The sequence below is a fragment of the Gobio gobio genome (assembly GCF_949357685.1).
Source record: "Gobio gobio genome assembly, chromosome: 19".
NCBI lineage: Eukaryota > Metazoa > Chordata > Actinopteri > Cypriniformes > Gobionidae > Gobio > Gobio gobio.
The window spans coordinates 17,847,268-17,860,982 of NC_137112.1; the positions used below are offsets into that span (position 1 = coordinate 17,847,268).

The window sequence follows — 13,715 nt, forward strand, 5'->3', positions numbered from 1 at the left end:
TAAGAGGGCACCTGCTATGTACGCCATTAGATTTTTTGTCTTCAGGAGCCTTTTGTTTGTTTGTGTGAAGGCGATTATTATGAATGTGCACCCAGGCAAACACTTGTATGTGCCTCAGAAAGGTATGTATCTTTCACATTCCTGATCAAACCGTCCAGCCAGGAGGTGGCTTAGGAGAGTGAGGATATCGCTGACAGTGAGCCCTCCCAGTCTACCAGCCCCGCATACGAAGAGCAAAAGGCAGTAAATTGCTCATGGCTTACTCAATGAGTGCTGAGTTTTCCAGTTTTGCTAAGGTGAAGAGATAGTGGAAGAAACCATACTCAGCTCACAATTATTTCTTTCAGCAGTCAAATTGCGTGAGCAGGGATATGTGAAGATGCCTCCCATTGAAGAGAAACTTGTAAGCTATCTCTCTCAGAGTGATAGATCTTTGAAATCCCAACCCTGCCATCTAAACCCTTACGTACCACCTCACGCTTGAACAGCAGGGTGAATGCAGCAGCAGGTCAGTGTGGAGGGTGCCTTTCACATGATGGCCATATTACAGCCATACTAGGTGGATCTGTTCAAAGATTTGTATCAGGGGCAGGGATTGTCTCCTGAGGCGGTTGCTGAGCTGTGGCACACCACAGATCTGGCTATCCGGGGGACTAAGCAAACAGCTGCTGCCATTGGCTATTCAATGGCTGCAATGGTAGCCATGGAGAGACATCTGTGGTTTAATCTGGCAGACATCAAGGAGTAATATATGGCCTTTCTCCTCAATGTGTCGGTCTTGCCTTTAGAGCTTTTCGGCATGTCTGTAGGAGACAGTAGTCGGGAAAGTAAGGCCAGGGTGCGGTCTGCGGCCTTCGGGAAATACATCCTGCGCAGGTCCAAATATTCGCCAAAAACCTCTGAGGGACCTGGTCACTGTCTGAGGACTGCAGGTAGGGCCAGAGGTAGAGCGTGGTCACTTGTGCTCCTTCTCCTTCAAGCAGTAGAGCACAGAGGAGGCAAGACGCTAGGCAAGATATGAGTAAGAGTAATTGGACGAAAGCGATTTAGTAGACAAGATTGAATCGAGAAGAAATAACATCTTTCCTCCTTCCCTATTCCCCCTGCCTCTTTGTTCTGTCTCTAACTGTGGCCTGTGCTAATTTTCTCAGTACAGGCTATAGCAGGTCCTAGATGAGTATGGTGAGGGTTGAAGCAGCCTCCAAAAAATTTTTTCTCTTAAGTAGGTCAGCTTCCTTATAGCTCCCTTTAAGAATATAGTAGTGTCATTAGATTGCAGCTAGCGCTAAGCATCTCCCTTTGGTATGCTGTTGTTCAGGGTTGAGCGTGGATCAGAACCCACCCCCATTTCTGAGTTTCTTAAGTAGAGTCCTCTGCTGCCCGCGAGAGCTTTGAGAACCCAATGAGTAGTGGTATTTGCCTTTAAGCATCCCTTCTCATTTTTAGGCACCTTCGAGAGTGCTGGAGTCTTGAGATCTGGGGTGAATCCATAGCGTAGGATGCATCCCCATTTGTATTGCTGCAGCAAAGCTGAAGCTCCCCTGTGGATCCCTAGGGGTCAGAGTTTTTTATAGAGGGGTATTAATTATTCAAGATAAAATTGATTCCTATGGTTTCTACCCCTAGAGGTAGTAGTAGGCTAAGGGAACTAAAAACTTTCTCTCTGGGCCAGTATTCCCTATAGGTGGTTTCTAGCAGATGAAGCTGACATAGTCAAACCTTTGAGCTCCGCTCTTGTGCTGGGGGCTAATGCCTGGCCCACAAGAGAGGGAAGAAGGTTGAAAAAGAGCTGTGGAAGCGTGGGTAATGGCTGAAGGGAATATTGCCACATGACAGTTCTGTGACCCAGTGTGCACCTATAGGATTGGATGCACTTCACTACGGCAGGTAAGTCAATTATGCTATGTCCATTGTGGTAGTGCATAGACACAGCTAATGTGGCACGCTCTCCCTCAGCATGGCAAAGTGGGTATTTGTTCTCCATAGCGTCTGAGCAGATGCAGTGTAGAGTTTAATGCCTTAATCTCCTAAAGACAAAGAAGTTGAGGATGTACATTGCAGGCACCCTCTTATACTCACGGGTGCACCGGTAGTGAGGTCATGGACTGTCATATGCCAATAAAATTGTTGTGTTTAAAAATGTGCTTCAGACACTGGTCACACTGATGGCATGCAAAGACGCAGTGTCTCGTTGCCCTTCTCAGGCTACAGTCGTAACCTGTCGTTCTCCATCAAAGGTTTCAAGCTTTAAGTAACATTATTTTTCTTTATACAGAGACAAAAAGCTCTTTCTGAGCTTTTGTGTTGTCCGTATGGCTTTCTTGCGTATCATTCATTGAAATCAAAGAAGTGGGTGAAGGTTAGCACATCTGTGTACTTAAGAAGCTGAAGCAATGGCTGTACTCACTAAGAGAACATATTTGCATGGAAATAAAAATCTTTTGTTGTTAGTTACTGTGTATCACCTTTCCTTCAAATTAATTTTGCAGTTACAGTCCAATGGAAGGAGAGATGGCACACTAGCCTGATTGCAAAGAGTTTGGACAGTGCACTAGCAAGAGTGTAATTTGTCTCATGGGAGACATGTGGATGTCAGCCAATATGATTTACATGACTAGGGCATGTTGTAGGACCATCATCCTTAGTTTTACCTGTCAACCCATACTCTAAACCTTAATCTCAAACTGTATTTGAGAAAAATTCTAAATCAAATATTTATTTCACTTGACCTCACATTCACTGAACCATGGTCCTATCCCCTATTTCTGACCTTAATCGCTAACCCTACCTTAGCCTTTCCTATTTAAAATTCTAACCTACCACTATTCCTAAATCCAATACTAATGCCAATTGTAAAATATTAAACTTAAACTTTACTTTTGTTTTGAACCTCCAACCATATCCAACACCATCCCCTTGTTTTAGTTCAGCTTCCAACTCCGGTCCACAATCCTGATCTTGATCCTATAGAGGTAAACCACACTTGGATTTATACAATCTATGCCTGCATATTGATTTGCATATTTTTCAGCTGCATAGAACTCACAATTTGAAAACCTAACTTTAATTCCCAACTTTGATCCCCGATCTCCAACCCTAAATCTTTTCCCTTGCTCTAAACCCCTTAATTTAACCAGGATTCCAACCTTTAGCTCTAACCCAGTCTAATTTCCTACTTTAAATCCTTAACCACTGTTACTAACCCTCACCTTTACTCGCAACCTCAACACTTCCTCTTAGCTCGCAACCTCAAAAAATGTATTCCCCAAACCTGATCTCAATCCACATATTGTGTAAACCACACATTGGTTTAGGCAAGTTGCATCTGCATATTGTTTTGCATATGTTTCATTTGCATATTTCATATGGTTAATGAGTTACTGATTCTATTTTTACTTGGTAAGAGCACCTTTGGGTTTTGAAATCGCCAGACTAAATTGTTGTTCTCAAAGCAAGGCCACTCTGTACACCCTTACATTCATTCGTTACATGATTTCATCATAGCAGATCCAACTGCTATACTGTGTTTCTGAAGTGTTTGTGGATTGGAGAACCCATTAGTATACCATCAACCTTTCTAACTGTGTTTCTTTGGTCTGTTTTTGTTCTTGTGTGTGTCCTCTCTCAAATGAAAAAGCTTCAAAAGCGAGAAAGGACGTGCAGGGCGTATATGAAGGTATACCTGTGCTACGCTACTATGGTCTTCACTTGTTTCTGTACTTTCTCCTCTTCTTTTCCTGCTATTGTTTCTCAGCATGGTCCCGTGTCCCTTCATTCTCACTGTTGCCACAACATTTCACTCTGCCAGTGTCTGTCTTCATTCCTGGAGGTTCAATATTTCAGTGGATTAGGAAATTATTTGGCTGCAATTTTTATGCCCAATTCATAACTTTTATGTGTTTGTTGGTGGTCAGTTTATTTATTTTTTCAGTTTTTTTTTATTGTTAAAGTCAAGTGTTAAAATCTGTTGATGTGTGCTTGATTTGCAGGTTGGCGGTGCATGTGTTGTTGTTGCGCTCAACTTGTTTCTTATTGGTTGTAAAGGGAAATCTATTGATTGCCACATTGGTTTTGCTACACCATGTTGAGCTACTAAAGCTTTTAGATCTACAAAAAAAAAGTATGACAAAAGGTTATGTAGAAATAAAATGAAAGGCATGATTTTGTTTTGGAAAAGCAAATCAGTATAAACTATTTCACCGACTGTGAAATGCTGTACTGTATCATCTTTTAATTTTTATTGGTGTGTAGGAGCAAAAAACGATTTGGCATTAAGAGTAGTAAAAATTACCATGAAAATGTGAGAAATTAAAGCTGTAAATGCAGTTTATTATCATATGACTCAGAGCTGCAAAAGCAGACATTATCGAATGAACAGTAATTATTAAAAGGGGGCGACAATTATGAATCGATATTTTAGTCTGGTGATGCATGTGTGCGCAGTAGCTCCGATTGAGTAGCATGCGAGTGTAAGTCTCTGAGGTGTAATGTTTTTTTATTTTATTTTTATAATTGAACCAAACATTTGGGGAAGCTGTTTTATTAATATTAAATGATGATGTTCAGTATATCCAGCATAAAACGGCTATCTTGAAGTGACATTTTTGAGGTTATAGGTTTAAAGTGTATGTAATCTCTGTGTCATTAGTAGAACCAAACTGAATTGCCTAGTGATCAAACAGATTGTGATTCAGCTTTCTGTCGCTAATGGTACAAAAAAGACACCTCACCTTTAAAGCTAAAATTTATGAAAGAGAGAAATTCTCTGACAGTTAACATGTGGCTATTTTCTTCATCAAATTTGCGCATCATATTATCAAGACCTAGAGACAGTACTGTGTTTTCATATTGAAACAGGATCAAATGGATGATATCTGAAAATAGTTGTCTGTGCCTTTGGTTCTGATGACACAGAACAATGGTGTCTTTATCTTAAAGGACACATTTATAAGGTATCACGACTGGCTGTCTTTCTTTACCTCATATGTGTCCGTTTATGTGCTTGAAGAGCCTTTGACATTCAATACTGCACTCCTGAGACAGACAGAGCATGTCGGGCACATTTCTGCAGTCTGTTTTTATGTGTGTCACCTGATAACGACCTAAAACAAAGTGTGCATGTTTGCTTTCATTTGGGCACGGGCAAACAGCTGCTGATAAAGTCAAGGCTTTGACATTTGACCTTATTACAGTGGTTAGTGCTGACACAAGCATCTCATTGGGCTGCAGGCTATCGTGGATACAGTCGACAACCTCCTTAGACCGGAGGCTCTGAAATCGTGGAGAGATATGAATACCACGGAGCAGACGCACGCCGCAACTATGTTACTGGACACCCTGGAGGAAGGAGCCTTTGTCCTTGCTGACAATTTAATGGAACCGGCCATCGTGAAAGTACCAGCCAATAATATAAGTGAGTATGAGAGATGCGCTAAACTAAGAGAACTGACAACATAAAACGCTTATTTTGCAGCTGATCAGTTTGAGTTTTCAATGATTTGATTCAGCCGTGAAATTTTAATAACAGCAGCCACTAACACATGGTTCGTTGACATAAAATACTTTTGGGAAGTTGACATGTCCTACAGTGTGGCATCTCCATCTTATACTATTTTAAACAGCATTTTCCTAATTCCTTTATTACTGTTATGCATGCAGCTTTTACGACCTTATATTAATTGAGAATCTACATGGAATATGTCTACTCCATTCATTTGCCACACTGCAGGACCCTTTGGAAATGAAGTGAAGGCAAAAATGTGATTAAAAATGGTTAATAAAGAAATTTTGACCAGTTACAGGACCTATGCACTTTTATTTCTTATATACCGCTCACAATAAAAACCAATCAACACTTTTGGCTAATAGGTTGAATTTGGAAAATAGGTTATGGGGTGAATTCACTAAACACTTTTTTTCAATTGGTATACTCTGCACCATATTCAAAGTCATTATATTCAGCACAAACTTTTTGTTTGATAATTTTTGTTGATCATGAGAACATTTAGTCATAAGGTGATGGAGAAGAGTTATATATTCAGAGATGTGGAGTAGACAAGCACACTTTAAACATTTAAAAAAAAACTACTAGTAAAGTAAGCCATATTGCGGTAGTCTGCATTTAAAATTCAGAAAAACGTTATGCAAATTGCATTCAGCACAGCTTTTGTGGGTGCGTTTTCACTGCAAACTGATTTGCATAATTCCTTTAGTGAATCGAACAACTCAGATAGTGCATGCAAATAAACAGTAATTCATTCTCAGTGAAATGCCCCCTTATTTATTTAATTTTTTTTGTCTGTTTTCGCTTGGCGAACTAACATTTTGAAACATTTCTCTCTGCAGTTCTGGATGTTTACGTGCTGAGCACAGATGGGCAGGTTCAAGATTTCAGGTTTCCCCAGAGCGGCAGGGGTGGTATTTCTATCCAATTGTCTTCCAATACTGTGAAACTCAACAGTCGTAATGGTACGTTCCAGCCCACACACACATATACAGTCATCGAATTGCATTAGTATCGAGTCCAGTGAGAATAAGAACATATAAGATCCAATTGCTCCTGTCACTATGGAGATAGAAATGCTCTCATGGTCAGATAAATATCTGAACATTGATGTGAACATACTGCTCAACATATGTTGTTTTCGACAAACATAACTGGGTCTGCTGTTGGGCCACTTTGGGAAAAAAAAATCCACGTACTGAAGTTAGAAACTTTTGTGGGTATACATTTATGGGACTGTTATGTTTTCTGGTCTACCTGGGTGAATGCAAAACTATCAAGGACCAAAATCAAATGTAAGATTATGTTAGGTTAAATTAGGCCTATGTGACATTTTTAGAGCCATTAAATCAAAACTGTTGTTGTTGTTGTTATAAATGTTATAAAAGTATGAAACCAACATACAGGATATTGAGTTTTTTCCTGGAATTTATTGAAAAAAAATGTCTTTTGTTAGTAATAAAGAAATAAATGTCATTAAATGTCATTAAATGTCTAAAAGTAAAAAAAAAAAAAAAAAAAAAAAACAACCATTGCATCAAAATGTTTGTTGAAAATGTAAAAAAAGCCTTTTTTTTACTTTTAAGATCATTTACATTTAAATTTACATTATTATGACTATAATATGAAGTTAACATATTTTACAACTTATGATAAATCATTGTCTTTATTATTTATTTACAATAGGCTACTGAGAACTGTTTTTTTTATTTTTAATGTCATAAAAAAATCTCACACTGCAATTTCCTACTCCTATTAAGCTTCATTTAAATTCCCATTTTCTCCTTTAATTTTGGGCTGAAATAAATAAAAAAAAAAATCTTGACAGTTTTGTGAGACTCACTGACATAATAGACTGTAATGAGAAGTAAGATGTGCCGTTTTCTCTTTGCAGGTGTTGCCAAGTTGGTTTTTGCCCTTTATAAGAACCTGGGGCAGTTTCTAAGCACGGAGAACGCGACAATGAAGCTCAGCCATGAGGCAAACGGACGCAACCTCTCTGTGGCTGTGAATTCCGACGTCATTGCCGCCTCAATAAACAAAGAATCCAGTCGTGTATTTATATCGGAGCCTGTGATTTTCACCCTGGAGCACATCGACGTGAGTGCAAGCAATAAACAAACAAAGGGATCGTAAAAGCAGCGGGATAGCAAAGCAAGACAGCGAAGAAAATAAAATAAAAGCAGTCTCAATTCAAACACCCTACAAGGTCACAGAGGGGTTTATTTAAGCCATCGAACATGAAATTAACAAAGTCTGAACCAATGATTATTACCAGCCTAGACCAAATTCTTAATGAAAACTAATTCGTTTGTCGACATTAGGATGTAAATGATGCAATTTCCTTTTTTTGGAGTGGAAAATTAACTCCCAGATTAGCTATACAATGCAGGATGAAATTACCAGAGGACCAATTATCATCTCGCTCTCTTTTAAAGTCTCAGGAACACTCCCAGAGGAGAACCGGCTTGATTTTTGCTCTCTATCAAAGTAATTGTGTGATTTCCACAGACATGCCTTCAAACCATTCTGCCCCCTGTTAGCACCTCATATAATCAATGGTCCCATGCTAGATTTCGCAGTCATTTAACCTTATTAGATTCTTTAGTCGTTTATGTGAGAACACACACTGCGCATTCAAAAGAGTGTTTGATATGGCCAGCGTATCATTTGCGAAAGAATGAACGCCAACAGTCAGAGTGAATTACAATGCCGATTCTCATATGTTCATGTGCGGGTGCCATTATCAGAGGGACAGCTACTAAATATCAATTTATTATCATCTGCTAACTCATGAGGAATGTTTCTGTCTCCTCCTGTCGATTACAGATGCAGCATTACTACAACTCCAACTGCTCTTTCTGGAACTACTCCGAGAGAACCATGATGGGATACTGGTCCACTCAGGGCTGCAAACTCATCCACGCCAATAAAAGTCACACCACCTGCTCCTGTAGTCATCTCACCAACTTTGCGGTGCTCATGGCTCATCGAGAGCTGCTGGTAAGATGTGATCTTCATAAATATTTAAGCTTTTGTCCGTGCGTTACTGTGAAACCCAGCTGTTATAATAGACACCGCCAACACTCATCTGCTTCTCTAAGCCAAACACTACGAAACGGATAACTCGCTGGGCGGCTGCAAAGCGGCCTATTTAAAAGTTTTTAGCTTACTTTTAATATTAGTAAAAGTTTATTCAAACAAAAACAGTTTGAAATAAACAGCCTGTTAAGGTTTAAAACTGAAGTTTCTGTGTCTAATGAAAATCGAATATAGATGGAAATTATCAATATTTTACTTGTTTATATTTTCAACAACAATCATATTTTTTGATTGTTGGAAGTGAGTTGCATATTATATATAGTTTATCTAAGAAATTAAAATTGTATTGAAAAATTCTTGGTAAATGTGATCTGCATCTGAATTTTCTCCCTCCATCTCATTTCTTTTGTTTCTCAGGGTGCAGATAAAGTCCAGGAGCTCTTGTTGAGCGTCATCAGTCGTGTGGGCATCGTGGTATCCCTCATCTGTCTGGCCATGAGCATCTTCACCTTCTGTTTTTTCCGTGGGCTGCAGAGTGACAGGAACACAATCCACAAGAACCTATGCATCAACCTTTTCATTGCTGAGCTCATCTTCCTCATCGGAATCGACATGACGGAGCCCAGGGTAACGTTTCCTTGAATGGATGTGATGTTTTCAGCTAGTCTCATGGAAATGTCTAGAGACATGTCCACAACATCCAAGACACATTTTGAAGGGAGTTCCAGAGAAGTCTAGCTGCATTTTGACAGATGATTATAGTTTTTCAGGCTTACTGGATGTTTACTGGAGTCAGTAACTTGACACTTTTTGTCCAGAATTTATTTAAAAGTATTTTTAGACAAAAAAACAAAAAAAACATGGTTGTTGTCCCATATATTTGTTGGTGCTCCCTTTTCTTTTGGCGAGGCTTTGCACCTTTTTTGGAACATGACTGTGGAGATTTTCTCCTATTCAAACATACAAGCGATACTATTACTATAATGTGTTCAGGTCTGGGCTTTATGTAGGCTAGTCAAGCTCTTCCACACCAGTAAACCATTTCTCCTTGGTTTATTTGCAAGGGGCAGTATCATCCTGGAACAGAAAAGACCCCAAAATGTTGTCAAAAAAGTTGGAAGCACACAATCAGTTTGTGCCATAGCATTAAAATTTGTCTTCACTGGTATTAAAGAGCCCAGCTAAAGCCATCTATTAGAAGGGGGTCCACATACTTTTGGCTATGTACTTGATGGTTACATTATGTGACATTTTTAGAGCCATTAAATCAAAACTGTTGTTGAAAATGTTATAAAATTATGAAACCAACATAAATATAAATTGAGAGCTTTTGTCTGGAATTTATTAAAAGAAAAAAAATGCATTTCACATATACAATGACCATATTTTAAATGTGTGAACTGAAATAATTTTTATATATCATTTGTAGGGCTTAAACTTTAAAATGTTAAAGAGCACCTATCATGGAATTTTGAAATGTACCTTTCATGTAGTGTGTAACATAGATCTAAGTGAACAAAAACATCCTGCAAAGTTTGAAATATGACAGTGCACCATATATATAGTTATTTTCTTTCAAAAGTAAGAGTCGACTCTGAGTCATTTTTAAGAATCGTTAGAAGACCGAAGCTTTTTCTCTGACTAGATGGCGTCAACTTGTCAAATTATTTTAATACGATACGCCCACTTATTGCGCTCCAAGACGCCAGTGAAAACTAGAAAACATCATGGCGTCGAGACGCTGTGTTCTGAAGTGCGACTCAAAAGCAAACTTTTTTCATCTGCCCAAGGATGAGCATTTGAAGACTAAGTGGCTTGAAGACAAAACATACATCGTCGCGATTGTGTGTTTATTAGTCTTCAAATGTCTCTATTTGCATGTTTCGCGATCTCAGGAAGCTTTTATTATGGACTTCTATTATGGCACATGGTATCTTCTTCGTCTGTCTGTACCATATATGGATTACATGTGCACAGAGCGCCCTCCGGCTGCCAGTATGAATTGAAAACAACACATAAGAGACTCAATCGCTCATGATTAGGCTACATCTGCGCATTTTGTGGAAGTATTGAATAAAAAATACTCCTCTGTTTAGAAATTTGACACAGACATATGAGAATCTATCAATATGTCTCCTCATCTGCACACTTTTGAACTAAAAACCCTGAGGGATGTTGATTTCTCGTGAGTCTTCGTGAGGAGAATAGAGGAGTTTTTTTATGAATGAGATCAGCTTAGGCTCATATTACAATCAAACGGTACTGACACGGTTGTCATATTCATAACTCCTGACACATATTAACAAATTACTGTCACTATAAGACTTTGATGGGCGTTCCGTTTCCGAAAATATCTGCACAGACTATACCAATCACAACTGACTGGGTCATCGGACCAATCACCGCAGATTAGCGTCACGTAAAGGCGGGGTTTTGAAAAGTGAATCACTAAAGGAATCATTTGAGAATCGCTGTCAAAACAGGTAAAAATAAATGCATATTATAAGAAAACTAAAGTCTATTTTTGTCATTGCATGCATGCAAAACTGCTGTTGGGGACTTCTAAAACAATATTTGGAACATTTTAAATGCCATAATAGGTGCTCTTTAATATCAAAAGGTCCCTGGTTAGTAATGAAGAAATACATGTCATACAATTTCTGAAAGCCATTGCATTAAAATATTTGTTGAAAATGTAAAAAAAAAAGAAAAAAAAAAAGTGTACACTTTTTTAATTTAATATGTACATTTTAAACTAGATTTTCTAGTTTTTTTGTCTTTGACCCTTGTGTCTGTCCCACAGATGGCCTGCTCCATAATTGCAGGGATCCTGCATTACTTCTTTCTTGCGTCTTTCGCCTGGATGTGTTTGGAGGGGGTTCAGCTCTATCTGATGCTGGTGGAGGTCTTTGAGAGCGAATATTCACGCAGGAGGTATTTCTACATGGCGGGATACCTCCTCCCCGCTGTGGTCGTGGGCGTGTCTGCTGCTGTAGACTATAGGAGCTACGGGACCAAGAAAGCGTAAGTGAACATTCTTTTATTTTTTTAAATGCAATGCTGTCTGCGGGAGTGTACCACAATCTAACGGTTCCATAGGTACCACACACACACACACACACACACACACACACACACACACAGAAAGTCTTCAGAGAATGCCTTACAGTACAAAATGCGGTTTCCAGGCAGGTCTGCATGCGTTAGTGTCTTTTGTTCAAAGAGTCTCTGGTGACCTGTTGTTTGTAAATGCTCTCTAACGGAGACGAGGGCCGCATGAGAAAGAGGCTTTTACGCAGATTAATGGCAGTGCTTCAGCCCTGCATGGGCTCTTGGGTTGCTCCTTATAACACATAAACAGGTGGAAGTGTGCCGGCCCTGCCTGCCACATCAGTGTCTTTTAATACTGAGCGCAGTGGTTTGTTTTAGATTTGCTTGTATTGGTATGAAAGTGATGCTTGTAACATTGCATTTGTCTCAGATGTTTCTTCGGTTTACAGAGCACTGTAACATTGACAATTTATTTGATCAGTGTTTCCTGCTGGAAGTCGCACTCTAGAGAAACTGGATCCGTTACAGGAAATTACTGTCTTTGAGCAACATTTAATAAACTAATGCGAAATCAACCCATATAAAACATTGTAACGTAACCCACATGAGCCTGTCTCAGTAACAGATACCATCCTCAGTGTGTATGTTTATTGCCGCTGTTTGCAAAGGCAAGCATCTCTAATGCGATAATTAAGGTACAGGTTTTGAAGTCCTAACCCTAAGGCCCAAAACATTCTCTGTGCAAGTACATGAATGCAAAATCTACTCAGTTTCATGTGTTAATACATTCCAAGATGTGTCAGAATGCATTTCACACTATGATGCAAATATCCGCTTGTTAAGTCTGACGTCATGCGTCACAGATACCAGGTCCCAATGCTCTATTAGATGCCAAAAACAAACACTGCTAATACCGTGTGCTGTAATACTATTGAAATGTCATGAATCCTAAACTTTATCTCTATTCCAAAATCTCAGATAGCCAGACAGTGATTCATAATTTTTTATCATTAAAATATTGGTGTCTGGGATACTTTGAGCCCAGAGACTGTAGTGTACACCTTGAGTTTTTAATGGTATAGCTTAAATGTGTGATGTACGGAAGCCTGCTTTTTATCTCACGATTATGACTTTTTTTCTTGAAATTGCTTTTTCTTCAGAATTGCGTGATATAAAGTCGTATTGCGAGTTATAAGGTCAGAATTGTGAGATATAAACTCGCAATTGCGAGAAAAAAAATCTGAATTGCAAGTTTTGCAGAATTGTGAGAGTTGCGAGAATTGCACAATTCTGACTTTATAACTCGCAATTCTGACTTTGTCTTGCAATTCGGAGAAAAGTCAGAACTGTGAGATAAAAAGTCGCAATTATCTTTTTTCATTGCTTTATTCTGTGGCAGAAACAAGCTTTCATAGTGATGTGGATAAATAATGCTTATAAACAGCAGTTTATAGTATTCTCAATTGAAACAATTAGAGGCTCTGGACCCGGAAACAGTGTTTCTTACATCACGACTTAAAGTAACAAGCGGAAGCATGCTCTGCATTTGCATTGCCTGAATTGCATTTAGATTTCAAAAACACATTATTTATCTCATCCTGTACATTGCTGTTGTACCCCTTTTTCACCCTCTGCATTAAATGTGCTGTTGTATTTTCTGTCTCTTTAAAACCTACCTTTCTTGCCCAGTCTGTTGTGATTGGTCAAAATCTTATTGCATGTCAGATATGTAATGTCACTTACCATAATTAGGTTTCAATTTCCGAGGCTTCATAAGCAACTGTAAACTTTTATATATTTATGGTATCTATTAATCCGGTGTTGGAAGTCCACTCATGTTAGTGTGTTTTGCTAGATATAGCGATATCACTTACCCAACTGATCTCTGGGGGCAGGCCAAAGCCAGTAGGTGGGCATTATAATTGGTTAAAATGTTTGTGATCAGCCTTCCAATTTTCAAGCTTGGTATAAAACAATTTAAAAGATGCGACTTTTTATCTCAGAATTCTGACTTGTTTTCTTAGAACTGCGAGATATAAACTCAATTGCGAGTTATAAAGTCAGAATTGCATGATATGAATAATACATTTACTTTAATCAGAACAAAGACTTGTATCTA

The 13,715-nt window shown here is 38.7% G+C and overlaps 1 protein-coding gene across 1 annotated transcript in view; it reads left to right on the top strand.

Annotated features, from left to right (window-relative positions):
* adgrl2a (adhesion G protein-coupled receptor L2a) overlaps positions 1-13,715 on the top strand; it is a 118,130-nt gene that overhangs the window by 81,801 nt on the left and 22,614 nt on the right. The window contains exons 9-15 of the mRNA XM_079844496.1: positions 3,638-3,676; positions 5,230-5,413; positions 6,346-6,468; positions 7,398-7,603; positions 8,333-8,506; positions 8,963-9,172; positions 11,349-11,569. Of these exons, the coding sequence (XP_079700622.1) occupies positions 3,638-3,676; positions 5,230-5,413; positions 6,346-6,468; positions 7,398-7,603; positions 8,333-8,506; positions 8,963-9,172; positions 11,349-11,569 (1,157 nt within the window). The remainder of the gene's footprint in view (positions 1-3,637; positions 3,677-5,229; positions 5,414-6,345; positions 6,469-7,397; positions 7,604-8,332; positions 8,507-8,962; positions 9,173-11,348; positions 11,570-13,715) is intronic.